This window comes from Terrapene carolina, unplaced genomic scaffold (assembly GCF_002925995.2).
Source record: "Terrapene carolina triunguis isolate 2854851 unplaced genomic scaffold, T_m_triunguis-2.0 Scaffold132, whole genome shotgun sequence".
NCBI lineage: Eukaryota > Metazoa > Chordata > Testudines > Emydidae > Terrapene > Terrapene triunguis.
In genome coordinates, this window is record NW_020664483.1 from 926,239 (window position 1) to 944,299 (window position 18,061).

General features: G+C 53.2%; 1 protein-coding gene across 1 annotated transcript in view; it reads left to right on the forward strand.

Moving 5' to 3' along the window:
• MERTK (MER proto-oncogene, tyrosine kinase) overlaps positions 1 to 18,061 on the forward strand; it is a 55,048-nt gene that overhangs the window by 11,038 nt on the left and 25,949 nt on the right. Inside the window, exons 4-7 of the mRNA XM_024213942.3 lie at positions 301 to 387; positions 3,252 to 3,367; positions 12,910 to 13,093; positions 14,597 to 14,748. Coding sequence (XP_024069710.2) covers positions 301 to 387; positions 3,252 to 3,367; positions 12,910 to 13,093; positions 14,597 to 14,748 — 539 coding nt within the window. The remainder of the gene's footprint in view (positions 1 to 300; positions 388 to 3,251; positions 3,368 to 12,909; positions 13,094 to 14,596; positions 14,749 to 18,061) is intronic.

The following is an 18,061-nucleotide window of genomic DNA, read 5'->3' on the forward strand; positions in this document are numbered from 1 at the left end:
GGCGTGATTCATGGCTAGCTGAACAACACCTGGGAATTGGTAACTTTGTGTGAAATTAAATGAGCTTGAAAGAAATACAGGGTGGTGAAAGGACTTCCCTTTGTCCTGCGAATGTTCACCACTGCATGGCCATTGTCCGGTTATAGTGGACTCAGTGTATCAGATGACTTTTAAAAAACTATTTGTGGATGATCTTAGCACTATACCCAGGTGTACAGACACTCTTTTCCCAACCTATATAGTTTTTTTAACATGAGCTTTAATAAAATGTTTAAATCTGTTTATTTTATCCTCCTGCAGGTCTTAGTGAAACTGCAATATTCAGCTGTGAAGCTCACAATCGGAAAGGACTAACTGCCTCAAATGAAGTGCAGATCAATATAAAAAGTAAGTGATGAACATGAAGTCTGTCTCACTACTGCTGCTACGGTCTCTGCCTAGTAAACTGTCTGTGGCTCCTACCTGAGCCCGCATGGCAGTGAGACTGTGGAATTAGGGTATTGTTAGAGCTGGTTGGGAATTTTTGAACAACAAATTTTGTGCTAGAAATTGCCGATTCATCAAAACCAAAACTGTCCACGGAAAGGGTCAGTTTCAATCTGTTTTGGAAAAACCTCGGGAAACAAAGTTTCGAAATCATCCAAATGTCCCATTTTGACATTTTACAAAACAAAGTATAGTTCAGGTCAAAATGACGTTTTGTCTTAAAATTTAAAATTTGATTTATAGTTTAAAAAAACCCCTGAAAACAAAAAAATGTCAACGTAGAAAAAATCCTTTAGAAATGATCTCCGGGTTTCACTTGACCCAGTCTGGTATTTTTGCATTTTTGGGTGGTGACATTTTCAAGGTTTCGCGTTTTCATCCCAATTCGGGGTAGGAAAATATTTTCAAAAATTCTCGCCGGACAGGAGAACTGTTTCCTTCCCAGCTCTAGTCATTGCATTGGAAGCTGTGCTCCAAAGCCGGTCTCAAACCTCACCCAGGCCATGGCAGAGATTCCTGCAGGTTGTATTGTTGGGGAGAGCAGGTATTGCCCCTACCCCCAAGGACAAGATGCACCAAACCCCATAAATCCTAAGGCACTGAGAGTTGGATGGAGGCACAGCGTGTCTGCGCTTTGGTCTGAGTCTCTCCCCTCCACAGCAGGGCATGCTGCCTTCCCTCCCTTGCTGGCCACTGCAACAACAAAGCCCCAGGGCGATTATGGCTGCAAGGGTCCCCTGCTGGGATTCTGCTAGCTGGAAAGCTGGGCGTCCGCAGGGCTGTGACTGGGGGAGGAAGCACCCGAGAGCTCGCTTGTAAGCAGAGCTGTCAGACCGAGGGGAGTTTCAGAAGGGCTGTGCCATTCCCTCCCTTCCTTCCTTCATGGTCTGAGCCAGCCTCCGTGTTTCCATCGGAAGGGATGGGAATTCCTGAAATTCCCAAGCCGGAGTCGCCCTGGCGGCCAAGGGAGCGTTTTCCCTGAGCCCACGCGCTCCCAGCCGAGGCAGAGCACGGGTTTCAGTTCACGGACGCAGAGCGTGTGCAGACGGCTCCAGGAAAGGTGAAGACGGTCTGTTGCGTTCTGGTTTCCACATGGAGTTTGTGTCCAGTGCTCCTGAACGAGTCCCCGCTCCCACCCCAGCCTGCGGAGCTGGGTTTCTCTCGTCCCGGCCAGCTGCCCTGATCTGACCCAGAGGGCTGCGAACAGCCACAGCCACTCCCTTAGGGCTTTGCCAGCAGCCTGGCTGAGCTCTTGGTACTGCCACCCCCCCCCACACACATACACACACGATCGGGCTCAGCTGCCTGGCCGAGTACCTCGAAGAAGAGTGCCCGGATGGCCTCTATTATTAAGTCTGCCCCATAAATTAGGGCTGTAAAGGGGGGCACCTGACTAACTCACCCATTTGGTGTTCGACTCCGTGCGAGGGATGGTGCTGCAGGCTCTGGGAAGTCATTCCCCCCGTCCCAGCACCTCAGGGTGCCATATCCTGGCCCCAGATGGCAGCAGCACCCAGGCTGGCAGGAACAGGGCCCAGTCTGCAGCACCTGTCCCGGAGGCCGGGGAAGGGGAGAGTGCAGGGAGCAGGGAGCCCGCATGGAGGGTCAGAGGCCTCGTTTCTTCCTTCGGGTAACGTGGCCCCTCGGGGGACGCTTAAAGCATGGGCAGGCGCTGTTCCCAGGCCGCTGCTCACTGTTGGCACTGCGGAGGCACCCAGACACAGCAGCAAGCGGACGCTGTGTATTGCTACATAAACATAATGGTGAGCCCTGCGCTTTGCCTCTGACCTGTCCCTCCCGCCGGGCGTAGCATCTCCAGGGCAGCTGGGATGGGCTCAGGAGGAGGTCAGCCGTCTGCTGCATCCCCCTCCCAGCAGGCAGCTTTCTCCCGGCCTTCACACACAGCACTGTGTCCCCCTCCTCTGAGAAAGCCTTCCCTTAACCCCTTTGGCACCCCTGCCCCCTCAGACCATCCAGTCACCCGCTTCTGAGCGCCGGGCCCGTGAAAGGAGACACGTTTCCGACTGTCCCCGAGGGTACGTCTGCCCAGCCCGCAGCAGCCAGACTCCCGACTCGGGGCTCCAGCCAGCGTTCTGCCGATAGCTGTCTGCCCGGGAGCGGGGCTCTGACCAGCGCTCGGCTCAACCCAGCTGTGTCCTGCAGTTCAGAGTGGGCAGCGGCCAGGGGCAGGTGATCCTTGGCCAGGGAGAGCAGCTCTCCAGGGCGACGGGACAGAGCACGGCGTGTGAAATCAGTGACGCCCATTGGAAGCTCTCGCGCTGAGCACACGCTGCGGGGTCCGAGCTCACGCCCGTGCTGCAGAGATGAGCACGGCCCTAGGTCTTGTCTGCACGGGGCGGCCACGCACAGCACAGGGGTGATTTCTAAAGCGCACTCACCTGCAGCACAGCAGTTACTCCGTGGAGACGCTGCCGGTGCGCACTGGAAGTGCCCTATGTGCGGGTTCCAGGCAAGCTCCCAGCCCTGGGGACCCCCACAAGCCATTGCTCCCAACCCCTCTGTCAGGCCACTGCTTGAATCTGCCTTCCACCGGGGGGTGCTGCTCCCCTTGGCCCAACACAGCCCTGGGACGGGCCAGCTTATTTCTCTTGGGGGGGCTTCTGCCGCCTCCACAGCGCTGAGTTCAGCGTTCAGGTGTTTCTCCTACAAAGCTGGCACATGCGCGTTTTCACACCGCAGCCGGCTGGGAGCCTGCGTTGTGTTCACCCGCGTTCGAGCTGACCGGGGCTGGCTTTCTCATGTAGGAACTCCAGCCGCGCCGGCCGAAGTGCGTGTCCTGAATAGAACAGCGCACAGCCTCACGGTGTCCTGGGTGCCGGGCTTCGACGGCTATTCGCCTCTGCACAGCTGCCGCCTCCAGGTAAGCCTTGGCGTCGTGCTTCGAGCCACTTGTGTTTGCTGCGGCGTGGTGCTGGCAAGGAGGCTGCAGGCCAGGCTGGGCCTGTCTCTCCTTGCACATGCACTAGCCTAAGCCAGGGATAGCCGCATTGCCGCTCGGGTAGATCACTTGGTCAATGCTGGTGGAAGAGAGAGGAGATTCGGGCCGTCTCCGTGTTCGAGAAATAAGAACACAGGCTCCTGTTCCATCTGCGGGTGGGGAGGCCCTGCCGGACCAGCCGAAAGACACGGGTCTTGTCTGTGCGGAGCAGCTGGCAGGCCATGTGCCATCTGCACATTGCTCGTCTCTTGCTGGGCTGGTGGTCTGGGGTCCCAGAAGGGTCAAGACCCTCATGGGGTCAGGGTGTCAAAGCCATGAGGTCCCTGCTGGCCAGACACCTGCAGCCGGGCAGTGGGCAGTGCCAGCTCCCCTGTGGGCGCTGGAGTTGGGGGCATCTCGGAGTTGGGAGCGTCTCAGATTTGCATCCTGGAGGAAGAAGAAAAAACAGGTTTTAAGCTGCCTTCGGGGTGCTTGATCACCTCTCCCCTGGAAGGTAGGAGGGGGGGATGGATTAGCTCTCCCTCCCTCCCTCCCCCCACCTCTGCTGTTTTGGAAGATTTAGCGCATGTTTCAGTTAAGATGATAAGAACGGCCATGCTGGGTCAGACCCATAGTCCATCTAAGCCAGTGTCCTGTCTTCTGACAGTGCCAGGTGCTTCAGAGGGAATGAACAGAACAGGGCAGCTATCGAGTGATCCTTCCCCTGTCGTACACTCCCAACTTCTGGCAGTCAGAGGTTTAGGGACACCCAGAGCATGGGTTGCATCCCTAACTATTTTGGCTAATAGCCATTGATGGACCGATCCTCCATGAACTTACCTAGTTCTTTTTGAACCCAGTTATACTTTTGACCTTTGCAACATCTCGTGGCAGTGAGTTCCACAGGTTGTCTGTGCATTGTATGAAGAAGTATTTCCTTATGTTTGTTTTAAACCTGCTGCCTATTTCACTGAGAGACCCCTTGTTCTTGTGTTAGGTTAAGGAGTAAATAACACTTCCCTATTCACTTTCTCCACCCCATGCATGATTTTATAGACCTCTATCATATCCCCCCTTAGTTGTCTTTTTTCTAAGCTGAACAGTCCCAGTCTTTTCAATCTTTCCTTATATAGAAGGTGTTCCATACCCCTAATCATTTTTGTTGCCCTTTTCATTACCCTTTTCAATTCTACTATATCTTTTTTGAGATGGGGCGACCAGAGCTGCATGCAGGATTCCAGGTGAGGGCGTACCATGGATTTAGATAGTGGCATTATGATATTTTCTGTCTTCTTATCTATCCCTGTCCTAATGGTTCCTAACACTGTTGGCTTTTTTGACTGCTGCTGCACATTGATTGGACATTTTCAGAGAATTATCCACAATGACTCCAAATCTCTTTCTTGAGTGGTAACAGTTAATTTAGACCCCATCATTTTGTATGTATAGTTGAGATTGTTTTCCAATGTGCATCACTTTGCATTTATGAACATTAAATTTCATCAGCCATTTTGTTGCCCAGTCACCCCGTTTTGAGAAATCCTTTTGTAATTCTTCACAACCAGCTTTGGACTTAAGTATTTTAGTAATTTTGTATCAGCTGCAAACTTTGCCACCTCACTGTTTACCCCTTTTTCCAGATCATTTATGAATATGTTGAACAGCACTGGTCCCACTACAGATCCCTGGGGGACACCACTATTTACCTCTCTGCATTGTGAAAACTTACCATTTATTCCTACCCTTTGTTTCCTGTCTTTTAACCACTTACTGCTCCATGAGAGGAACCTTCCCTCTTATCCCACGACTCCTTACTTTACTGAAGAGTCTTTGCTGTGGGACCTTGTCAGAAGTCCAAGTCCACTATATCCACACTTGTGGACACCATCAAAGAATTCTAATAGATGGCTGAGGTGTGATTTCCCTTTCCAAAAGCTGTGTTAACTCTTCTCCACCATATCGTGTCCATCGATGTGCCTGATCATTTTGTTCTTTACTGTTGTTTCAGCCAGTGTGCCTGGTGCTAAAGTTAGGCTTACCAGCCTGTAATTGCCAGGATCGCTTCAAGAGCCTTTTTTAAAAATCGGCATCACATTAGCTACTGTCCAGTCATCTGGTACAGAGGCTGATTTAAGCGATAGGTGACATACCACAATTAGTAGTTCTGCAATTGTTATTTGGTTAAATCAGTTGTGAGAGGCCTGCAAGATATTTAGTATAGATCTTAGTCGCTGTATTTTCAGAGCTTGTCTAGCTTGCATTGTAACAGTAATGGAATGGTGCTTAGGACAGGGTTGGTTACAGTTACATGCACTCATAGGCGCCGACTCCGTGGGAAAATTTTTTACCCACGGGGAAAAATTAGTGGGTGCTCTGCACCCACCGGCAGCCAAGCTCCTGCCCCGCCTCACCTCACCTCCTCCTCCGCCTCCTCCTCTGAGTGCACCACATCCCTGCTCCTCCGCCTACCGCCCAGCGCTTGCCGCCGCCAAACAGCTGTAGCAAGCTCCAGGAGGGAGGGGAGAGGAGCGGGAACGTGGCGCGCTCAGGGGAAGAGGCGGGGCAGGGATTTGGGGAAGGAGACGAATGGGGCAGGGAGGTGGCGGAGTTGGGGTGGGGACTTTGGGGAAGGGGTTGGAATGGGGACGGGGCAGGGGTGGAGTCGGGGTGGGGCCAGGGGCAGAGGCACCCACCGGCACCATTAGAAGTCGGCGTCTATGCCGCACTAACTTCCAAGCCGAGGGAAGATGGTAGGTCAGGGTGGCAGGGTCCTGGTTCCAGATCTCCCAGTGCAGGGATAAGAGGGAAAGGTTAATGGTGGAGAGTTCTCCCAGATGTGCAATCACTGCATGCAGCTTCAAGGCAGGGTCTGTTGAAGACCAGCAGCCTGAGTCTAACGGAAAAATGTCCTTGGAGCAACGGGTAGGTACAGAGCTCTCCGGATGGGAATGGGGCCACCTCCCCATGCACACCGGCCAGCATGGGGATTTAAGCTCCGCCCTGTAAAACACTGCAGCCAACTGCATGCCCTGGAGAACAAGAGGGGCCAGAGAATTGTGCCGCTCTGAGTGTGTCTGAATCACAAGCCCTCCGCTGGGCTGCTCCCAGCTAGCGCCGCTTACCTGGGCGGAGAGGCAGACAGACCGCAGCGAGCCAGAGAGGGATTGAAATAGGAAGTGTGAGACCCCTGCTGTGTGGACTCTTCCAGTCACTGGAGGGGAGTTACCCGCCTCCCTGGGGGAAGAGCTCCGTGGGATCTGTGCAGTGCTGGGTGTATCGTCCCAGCGTGGGCAGCATTCAGGGCTTAGAAATGGCGAGCCACTGAACAGTGTTACGGGAGGGCAGGCACTGGCTGGTTACTGATTCCACCGTGACGGTTGCATGATCACAGTCTAGTTTGGTCAAGAGATACCAGTGTGGTGGGATTTTTACCCCCGGATCAGGGTCTCCTGCTGCTCCGTCAAAACCAGGGAGTTCGCTGTGAAAGCAGGTGGCCTAGCGCGGTGACACTCGCCTAGCGCGGTGACTGGGTTACAGCCGCGTCTGGAGAGGTGATCCCGATCTTGTGGGTGCAGTACAGCGACACTCCCTGTGCTCCTGCCAGCTTCCCCGGAAAGGTCTGAGAAGATGGCCCCTCCTGTGGCCAAGCTGCTCTCTGGCTGGCGGATGTTCATTGGTGCATCGTGGGTATCTGGCTGCTGGCTCAGATGTCACCCGCAGCAGTTGAATTCCATGCGGGGGAATGAAATGATTCATCCTGTCCTGTCCTCTGCTGCCGTGCAGGGTTTCCTGGAAGCCCCACCAGTGTGGTTGTGCTCCCCGGGGATTAGTAGATCCCTGCGTGGCACAGGGCTCAGCTGTGATGTGCCAAGATGCCGCGCCAGGGCAGTGCCCGGTATGCACTCCCTCCTACACCCCCATCACGGGGGGTGGACAGTGTAAGTAGCCTTCCCGCTGCATGGCCTGTCTGCATTGCACCGTGGGGCCTCTGGAGGCTGCTACAGCCTCTGGGCTTCAGTAGCACCTGTGGGGGGGGGGTGGCAGAGCTGTTCGGTGACGAGCAGGGGAAGAGGCCTCCCCTCACTGCGAATGGTCCCAGCGTCCAGCTCAGCTGTGTGGGTGGGACGCTGGGCAGAGGGAGAGCATTGGCGCCAGTAACTGTCTGACGCCCGGACAGATGCTCACAAGGCGATGCTAGATGTTTGAGTCTGAAATGGTCACAGATCCTACTCGGAGCCCAGCTCGCCTCAAGGCAGCACTACTGCTGCTGGAGTCTGGACTGACGGGAAGAATGGCGCTTTTAAAGCAGGGTCCTGGCCATTGGCGGGGCACTCCCCCGGCCGTGGGGAGAATCCAACCTGGCAGCTACAGCTTTTCCACTGCAGTGGTTTAGAAGCCATAAAAGGTTTATGTTGCGTTAATCTCGGTCCCGTTTGCTAAGCCGATAAAGCAGGTCAAAAGCAAAATAAAGCTTTCGAAGCGCCCCCAGGCGGACTTAGCGATATAGGACACCTCTCCACTCTCAGCACTCTGCTGGCCATCCGAAGGCAGTTGGCTTCCTGATAAATGATTGAGTGAGTGACGATATTCATTTCTTTATAGGCGCTTTGGGGCCATTCCTGCAAGCGGCTCACATGTCGCTCTAACCTGGGAAGGCAGGGGGCGTACCAGGGCCCAGTCCTTTTTCTGCTGTTTGGTGATTTCGTTATTGTTTATAAGGGGTTCATTTTTTTCTTCGTCGGAATAATAGCTAGTTTTATTGAATACTGATTTGCTGAGGGAAATGCCGGGTGGTACATAACTAAACGCCACTCTGTGCCGTGGCTTATTCAGAATGCCCCATCGTTATTAACCCTTCAGTCAGGTGCATACAGCTTAGGACGCTCATTTCAAAGGTTGCCTCTTTTTCAGGAAAAATGTTCTTTGGCTTAAATGCATTGTGGTGGCTAAAATCTGCGTTTTAAAAGTCACCCGGCACGGCTGAGGGAGTACGCTCGGCTCTAGCCTGGGGCTTGGACAGAATCCGAGCGGGGTCAGGCGACATCTTTAGCATTCCATTGCGCCCCCAGGAGTCACGGCTCTGAGCGCACCTGGCCTGTGGATGAATTAAAATGTTGAACAATGTACATAATAAAAATAGTGAGTAAGACCCAGCTTCCTTCCATTTGCTCTCAGTCACGTCCACGGTGTCGGATCTGAATGACTCCTCCGCCGACACTTCATAACCCCCTCTGTATGAGGGCTGGTGAAAGTGAAAGGTCTCTGGGGCCGCGATCCAGTATAATGTGAGCGCAGCCTTTAACGTTCCATTCTTACTACAGCTCAGGAAGTAGGGTGGAGGGACAAAGAATTTCCTGTGACTTAATTTACATGGCCCGTCACTAGGAAATAGCCTTTTAAATCAGAAAACAAGATGTGATTCCTGGCAAGAACGACTGCGGTGACTCAGCCACTGTACTCGCACCTCCTTCGCTGTTCAGCCTGGCGCAGGTGATGCCGTCTTGCCAAATGTGTAGTTCGTTTTTGACCCTGTCGGTGACAATAACGGGTGCTTTCCTTGCCCCAGCTAGCAGGAACTGAGCCGGGTCTGATGGCCCCTCTCTGGAAAGAATCGACAAGACTCAGGTGGATTTAGAATTCATAATCATGACCAGTCCACCTGCATTTTAGGAAACCATTTGCATGCTTGGTCGCTGATCGTACGTTCTAGATATACGTATCTCAGCCTTATTTGGAGGAATATTGCTAAGGTTTTGCTTAGGATTTTGTGAACCAAATTCTACCCTCAGACATGCACGGCCACCTCCCCTTGAGGTCAGTAGGAGTTACGGACGTGTATCAAAGGCAGCGCTGGGCCCTCTCGATTTAGCCCGTGTTCACCGCTGAACAAGACGGTGTAAATCACATCCCACAACCCCCTTTTAGCGGTGAGTCCCTGGAAAGTGCCGTGCGTCACCTTGACCAGTACTGAGGGGGCCCCCGGTGAGCAGTCTGCAGGAAGCTAATGGTAACGTCACTGCAGGGATAGCGCTCTGAGGGAAGATGCTGTGTGATGCAGGGTTTCCCCCAGAATATTCAGAGAATTGGGTGTCAGTGTCTGGAGTCTGGGTGTCTCAGGGGATGTGCTTTCCTCGCCCTGCCATCTACTTAAAAAAGATCTGACTTGTTGTCATGCAGGTGCTTTTCAAAGATCATGTTTCTCTCTGTCGCCTCCTCGCTTGACTCTCACTGTGATCGAACAGTAAAGGGCCCGACTTCCGGAGGGGCTGATTGGACAAAGCCAGCGAGGGCTGAGGGCACGCGGCGCCCCTGGGAATCGGGCCCATCACAACCGGTGCTGACGGGTTCAAAAGACTGCAGGGCTGAGCAGGACGGCTTTCTTTTGCCTCTTTTTGGCTCTTCATAGCACATTTGACTGTAGGACTGAGACAGGCCGTCCACACCCATACGCAAACTACGCAGCTGCGTAGGGCACCATCAGTTGCCCCAAATTTCCTTGTCCCCTACGCAGCTGCGTGCTGCTCCAGCGGCCGGCCTGATTCCCCCAGCCGGCTGAGCCGGCCAGGAAAACTGCCCCTGTACCCACCCCGCGCACACTCCACCCCTTCCGCATAGCCCCTGCTCCACCCCCGCCCTGCCTCTTCCCACCCTTGCTCCACCTCAGCCTCACCCCCACTGCACCCCTTCCCCAAAGCCTCTGCCCCTGCTCCGCCTCCCCCCCACTCCACCCCTTCCCCTGAGCTATGTCTCTGGGGACTGCAGCAGGGGTCGGGCGCGTCCTGCACTCACCGGGTGGCGGGAAGTGGAGCGACCCAGCCCACTCCACCAGCTCCCAGCCGCGCCGCCGGTGAGTGCTGGGGGGCAGTTCCCCCCTCCCCCCAAGTCCCAAGGCTGGGAGCCAGGGGAGCAGAGCGGAGCAGGCTGGGGCCAGGTCACTCCACTTCCCGCCGCCCCGTGAGTGCAGGGTCGGGCCCGCCCTGCAATCACCAGGCCCCAACCCGCTCCGCTGGCTCGTGCTGGGGGGCGGTTTTGCTCCTGCCTCCCCCAGACCTTGGGCGCAGCTCCCCCACCGTCCGCAGAGGCCTGGGGCCAGCACACACACACACACACACCCCCGCAGAGGGAGGGGTTGAGAAGGGCACCACAATGTCTAGGGACGGCCCTGGGCTGATACAACAGCTGGAGACATACTACAGTATTTATATGACAATAAATGAGCCAACATCAGCAGCAGATGGTTTTGATCACTGCTTTAAACGTTCTTGTCAAAGCGTCTAGCAGCATCTGATGATCTTCTGACCCTGCATTTCTATCTGGTTTGGGAATCCGACATTAACTGTCCTCATCTCTGCTGATGAATGTTGCCCCCCCGGCCACATAGTGAGCCAGTGTCAATGCTGACTCTAGGGCCCTTGTCTCCCGGTCCTGCGCACTAAGCACTAGACATGGTGGCCCTCTTTGTTGAATGCAAACCAGTGCTGCTGGCTGTCCTGAAACAACCTATGTGGAGCACCTGGCCTCAAAGACCAGCTGTGTTGGGAACTTCCCTTTCAGTGGTTCTCTCTGAAGCAGAGTGGGGAAGAGAAGAAATTGCATGTTTGCCTGAAGCTCGGAAATAGTCTCTTGGGGGAGCCATTCAAGACCAGGTAGTTCTTGTGATGATACAACTCCAATACTGTTGGCAAGGTTGGTGGGTAGCTTGAGTTTTCTACTGGTTAATTGCTGATTAGATTACTTCTTCTGGTTCCTCTCATTCTTGCGCCTTTCAGACGTCCTCCCACAACTCCAGCTATTCTGCATACTGGGCGAGCGTTTTGTTCTGTACTAGGAACTCGTTCTGCTGAACGTGGAAAGGAGGAAAGGTGGAGCGTGCGAGGAGGACTGCATAACGTCCGTCCCTCTTCCGAGTGCGGTTTTGACGGCGTTGCTGGCTCTCCGTACAGAAGCGCCAGGCCGGGGGGTGGTTTTGGTGAAATCCATGCCCATGCTTTCAGACCGGACACGTCTAAACTCTTCTTCCGTTTAAAAACCTGCAGTCCTGGGCATGGGAATTCTGAAGCAAAGCGTGATGCGTGGTATGCTGGTTTGCATGCAGGAACCCAGCTGAAGACTGTTTTTAATCTCTGGGCACTAACGAAGGCGTAGGGTACTCTGTGTGTGCATTCTACAGTCTGCTCTATAGGTAAAAATTGTGGAAGACTTTTCACATTTTTAACCCTGATACTTTTCACTGGGAGGTTTCCCATCTCGTAAAAGGCAGGGCTTTTTAATTCAGCTAAGGGGATAAGTCATTAGCAGATTCCAGAGTATTCATTGGCTTCATGCTCTGTTCTGCAGCAGCAGCTTGGGGCAGCTCTTAGGAGAGCAAAGTGAGAGGTGACGTTTCATATGGTGTGAGGTTTGGGTTTGTTGCAAGAGTCCATCCCAGACCTCACAAAGGGGCGTTCAGCCGGAGGCGGTACCCCAAAAGTCCAAGTCAGAATACAGCTGAGTCAGATCCTTTAGGGTCAAGATAAGATCCTGATCTTTCTGTGTTTGTTAGTCTGTATTAGCAAAAACAACGAGGAGACCTTGTGGCATCTTAGAGACTAACAATCTTATTTGGGCATAAGCTTTCTCTACGGTGCCACAAGGACTCCTCGTTGTTTTTGCTGACCTTTCTGTGCCTCCCATCTAATCTCACTGCATCTAGTTCTTGTTATGACTGGCTGCTTCGTCCCCTGTCATGCCTTTCACCTGACAATGTATTTTGGTTCTGAGTAATTCAGCGCAAGGAAAACAACTTGTTAAATACATCGACCTGCCACCTTCCGTGGTTTGTTTCCCTCGTAACGCTGCAGAATCCTCTTTGTTTAGGGTCTGTGCAGTTTTGGGAGGCTTGTCAGTAACAAAGAAGTTTCTCGGAATAGAACCTCGCTGAGCGTTTAGAGTGGCAATTCAGAACCAGGAGCGACGGCTTCCGAGTCATTGCCTCTGCGTTACGCTTTATGTTTATTCCTCCGTTGAAAGCAGGGCGCACACAGCAGAGCAGTTGTGCATTTTACCATAGATATTTTGTGTCCTCCTCTGAAATGAGAACACATGCAACCCCATGCTCTGGGTGTCCCTCGCCTCTGTTTGCCAGAAGCTGGGAATGGGCGACAGGGGCTGGATCACTTGATGATTCCCTGTTCTGTTCATTCCCTCTGGGGCACCTGGCTACTGGCGGCTGACAGGATACTGGGCTAGATGGACCATTGGTCTGACCCAGCATGGCCGTTCTTATGGTAGGCTGTGTTTAGAAAAAGTCTCAGCCTTGCTGCCTACCGTGAAACTTCCCCCCTGGTCTCCTCCCCGTAAGAGTTAAGAGAGCGTTGAGGGAAGAGCAGAGGAAGGGGGAAGGACAGAATTCTGGATCCTGTTTACAGACTTCAAATTCCTAACGTGCCTCTGGCGTGGCAGGTTCTTGCTGACTCATCCGTGTCCCTGTTTGATTTTCAATTAAGGTCAGGGAAGCGGCTCCACTGAACAACGGCTCATTTCTGACCTGGAACACCTCTGTGCCACCTCATCGGTATCACGTCCAGCAGCTGCAGCCCCTGGCAGAATATAGCATCCGTGTTTCCTGCAGGAATGAAGTCGGCTGGTCTTCATTCAGCCCCTGGACTCTGGCCAGCACAACCGAGGGAGGTAGGACAAGAGCAAATAAGACGGAGGACGGTCTGTAGATCTGTGCTTCGTAGGGCTCTCTGCCGAGGGGTTCAGTTTGCCGAGAGGGCACTGACAGCTCCATGCCGAGGCCCAAGGGATGGGTCACCAGGAGCTCCTTCACCGGCACACAGGCAGCACGGCGTGGTCGCTGGCACTGGGAAGTGCAGGCAGGCGTGTGCATGTGCCAGCCGGCCCTCACTGCCGTGTTTCCCCGCTCTAGGGGAGGTGGCTTCCCCACTGCTTCCATTGCCCTCAGCGTTCGGCCAGGCAGGGGGCGGCTGCGGGGAGCTGGGGGCCATGGTTGGGAGGAGTATTTGGGCTCTGTTCACCCCCCCGCCCCGTGCAGTGACTTACACAGCTAGCATGTCCCACCCCTCTGCGCTCCCTGACTGCAGCGGCACAGGGCTGGGGGAATCAGCTCTTGGCCGGCTGGGCTTGGGCTTGGACTCACTCCTGCTCCATGGGAATCGGGGTGCAGGATGGGCCTCTTAGAGAGAAGCAGCGCATCCCCCGTTTAGTACTTGCTGCCCCTACCAGCCAGCACCTGACTGTGCCCCCGACGCTGCAGATCCTGGCTCTTTGGGGCTCTGAAAGCCCAGCCGGCAGGGCAGGGCACCCCCGGTGTTTGCTCTCAGGCCTGAGGGAGGTCCCAGCTCTGTGGGGACCCAGGTGCATGGGGCCATGCAGCTGCCATGCTGGGCCAGCAGCGCCTACTGCGTAGGAGAGGAGCGTCTCGGTTCACGCTGCGGGGCATTTGTAGGGAGACACAGCCCAGCCACCCGGGCCGGAGTTAGCCTTTTGGGAAAGATGTGCTCGGCTCTTCAGTGCTCACGGGGGGCTGTGGGTCCACATCTTATCTGCAGGAAATCCCAGCTAAACCACGGTCACGGTGCTGGCACTCTGACGGGGACAGTGGGGTCATGGGTCGCATGGGGGTTATGAAATATGGCTTTTGTCTTGGCTGCTCCCTGCTCTCGGAGTGGGGAAGTGTGCAGGGGAAGCGAGCCAGGGACTCTTTTCCGCCCCCACAGCCCTGGTGCCGGGGCCCCCCAAAGAGGAGACTGTGCAGCTTCAAGATGGGCTGCGTTTTCCTATTCAATCGCTCCCCTGCCCATCCCCACAGCCTTCTGACACCTGCGCGTGGCAGCTATCGCAGCGCCGAAAACAGCAGCTAGACCTGAGAGACGCAGAGGCTCTCCTGCCACGGGGCTGGCCGGGGTGTGCTCAGGGAATCTGAAAAACGTGGCTGTTTGGACAGAGTGACTTAGAGAGGGGGTTAATTAAAGAATTAGCCTTGATCCTTCCCTGAGCTCCGCATGGGCGCCAGAGTCACGGCAGGATTGGAGCCTCCATTTCTGAGACACAGAAGGCCCCAAGTTCAGTTCCGCGACCCAGGAGCCCCACCACATCCACGTGAGTTGCTGATGGGCCCGTCTGCCTGGTTTGCTTAGCTCTGTACGTGATTCTGTTTGTGTCTTGTAGCCCCATCTACTCCCCCTCTGAATGTCACAGTGCTCTTCAACGAGTCCAGCTCCTCCCTGGAAGTCAGATGGGCGAGGCCCCACCTTGGACGAAAGCATGGAGAACTGCAGGGCTACAGGCTACTGCACACATGGCAGAACTCAAAGATAACGGTGCGTATGAAAAGAAATACAATAAGAACTAAATGTAACATGATGGCCACAAAAATCTCGACAATGGCCAGGCAGCTATGACGCAGTCTTTCTTGCTCACAGGTGTCCTCTCAGTGTTCCCTGATGGTCCCCCATCGGTCTGTATCTGCCTGCTGTCCTTAGCCATACACAGCGTTTATAAACTCTTTGGGGCAGAGAGTGGCTCTGTGGTGTGTGTTAATACAGTTACAGCTCATAACTAAGAATATTAGCCAGGGCTGTTGTGCCGGTTCTTGTTTTAAAGGGGAACTGCAAAGCAAGAAAAATAGCATGTTCATTATCGTTTCTTTATGGGGTTTCTCTAAAAAAACCAAATAAGATGCTGTTTGCATGCGACGTGTTAGTATTTTGAGGGGCTCTTCCCTGTGCTGGAGGGTTTGGAGCGGGAATTCGGATTCGGTAGCTTTTACAGATGGAAATGGCTACGAGGTACATGGCTGGGGAGAATCTGGCTCTTGGGTTCCAAGTCGGATCTCGTTTGCATGGGATTTATCCCAGTGTGACTCCGTGGATCTCTCCCGAGGTGTATGCAGGAGGGGAGTCTCTTCGTTTGGAGGGCAGAGTGAAGGGAGCATTGGGATCTTGGGTAGAACTGGGCAAAAAAAAATGCATTGAACCTTTTTTTGGTTGGAAAATGCCCTTTCGTCCTAACAGAAACTTTTCACGGAAATGTACCGATTTCTACACCGTTTCCCTAGGGAAAGTTTCTCGGATCCAGGCTGGAATTTCGGAGGGTAAGTGAGTGGACCCAGCAGACAGAAGACCCTGGTGGTGAGGACACTCTCTGGGCAAGTGGGAGATCAGGGTTGACATCCCTGCTCCAAATCTCTCTCAGATTTTCATGAAAGATTTCCAAAGGTCTCAGTCTTGCTCCATATTGGAACGGAAACAAATTCCGAAGCCTCACAGTTTTTTGTGGAACAGAATTATTTTCCGGCCAGCCCTAATCCTGAGTTTAAAATTCTGACTTTTGTTGTTGTTGTTGTTGCTTGTTTTCTCTGGGCTACAGCAATGCCAGTTACAAAAGCCTTCAAGACCCAGAGGTATTGGCCTCTTCTTCAAGCCAGACTAGCCCGAGCAGTCCGGCTGCTCCTGGGTCACTGCTGATAATGGGCAGAATAACACGTGAGCTTGGAGCCATTGCATTGTGGGAAATCCCTGCACGGGAATGAAGGGAGTTGCATAACAAATGTGAAGCAAATGGAGCCATTATAGACCAGACAAAAGGAAGCCGGCAAGCCAGACACATGTTTCCATCCAGACGTTGCCTACTTACTTGTGTACTTTGCTGGGCTGTTTCTTGCCCTCTGAATAATCCAAAGTTTAGAACACAAAAAGGCGCTGAATGCATACATTTTTGAAATCTGCGTGGAAGAAATGATTCACACTCTTTTTCTAAGACACTGCGATTTCTGTTCCCTTTTTATCCTATCTATATGGCCCACGCACAATGAAATCGGGAAAACAATATTATGATCTTGTGACTAACACTTGAAAAAAGATGCTGACACATTTATCTTCTCACAAGCACGGGAAGAAGGGACTTTTATTTATTTATTTATTTATTTATTTATTTATTTATTGGTGAATTTTCAACATAAGACTTTTAAGCAATAAAAAAGGTGTTATACTTCAGGATAACTACACACCATAGCTGCTTACTGTTCCTCAGTGACTTGCATTCAGAGTGGAAAACCTGCTGAGCCAAAGGAAGATATAAAATCTCTGCTAGTGGGTGAGTGGCTTCTGACTGTAGGAAATCTTGGCTAGGTGCCTAAGAATGGGACTTTGCTGGACAGGACAAAAGCTCTTTGCAGAATTGGGGCTGAAGACTATTTTTGTGGTTTATGGTTGATTCGTTCCATCTACTTACAACATTCATTGCAGGGCAAAACATCATGTTGCTGTCATGTAATGCCGCAGGGTCAGAATGCAAGCAGCCCAGAACACAAATTTCAGGGCCTTTTTTCCTACATACACATCCCTACAAATATCCAAATGTTGGTACTCGCAAGCTGGCTTCCAGGGCACACGCACATCAGGTCAAAACCCAAGCGAGCCTTGTAACCATTGTCCCTGGTGTCCCTCCACAGCGCCTCAAGCTGTCAAAGCAATCCTTGCCTTGGCCAACATTTCAGCCTTCCCAGCCTAGCGCCTATGTCCTAAAGGCCATTACCAACAATAATTCGCTATCGCCCACAGAAGTTGGTCCAGTAGAAGAGATTCCTTCCCCCACCTTGTCTCTCTAATATCCTGGGACCAACACAACTACAGCAACCCGGCAAACGGCAAGACTAATGTAAGAAAAATGGGTAGTTGTCCCTAGCACAACTCGATTGTACTGTTGTGGGATGCTCATGGGTAACAGCAGAATGCCACACTGGCCGGCAATGTGCAACCTGCTCTCAAGCAAGGGGAGAACAGTAGACCACTTTCATTACTACGTCACGTAACAGTTAGCGGGGGAGGGGGGAGACTGTTTTCTTTATTGCGTTGATGGGGTAGATGGGCTGTGAAACGCACGTTTTTTCAAAGAAATGATGATGAAGTTTCGAGGTGACCTACGGAATCGCTTTGGGCCTGACCCTACCTCCTTCGCCGCATACGCTGACTTGTGTGAGCAGTCCGATTGACTGCTCCTTGGAGGGGAGTTATGTATGTGCTTCGTTGGCTGCTCTAATGGCAGCATGCCGTAAAATGTTGGGAAGAGAGAAATCTGGTGGCTGCCTTCAGCTCCCGCGATGGAGAGGGGCTGTTGACTCGCACGGATGCCTTAGCAGGAGTGGATGCACTTTTCGCTGCAATCAACCACAGGGTATCTGCAGGCTCCCCCTCCGCTCCCCCATGGGCTGCACTTGGGGATGCCGTCCATTCAGCAGGCGTCAGACAGTTACGCGGGCGAGGGTGGAATCCTGGGGAGGGTGTTTTCAGTCTGCAGAGGACACCCTGGTTTACCTCTTTCTTGTCCAGCCTGAACAATGGGGTCAGGTGCCTCCACTAGCTGGCCGGAACTGGGGCATGGATGCGAGGACCCTCAACACCTTGCAAATCAAGTCACCAAGGTAGATGTCTAAAAGTGGGTGTCGGATCCCAACTTCATTCAGGACCCGGTCTGGAAAATCTTGACCATTTGGATAACGCTATGAAGTCTCAGTCAGTCCGGACACTTCCCTCCAGCCTCTGGATCAGGGACTTCGATGCACCAAGAGGGAAGGGTCAGATGAGATGGAAAAGCAGTCCCGATTCAGCAAGGTACGTAAGCATGTGCCTAACT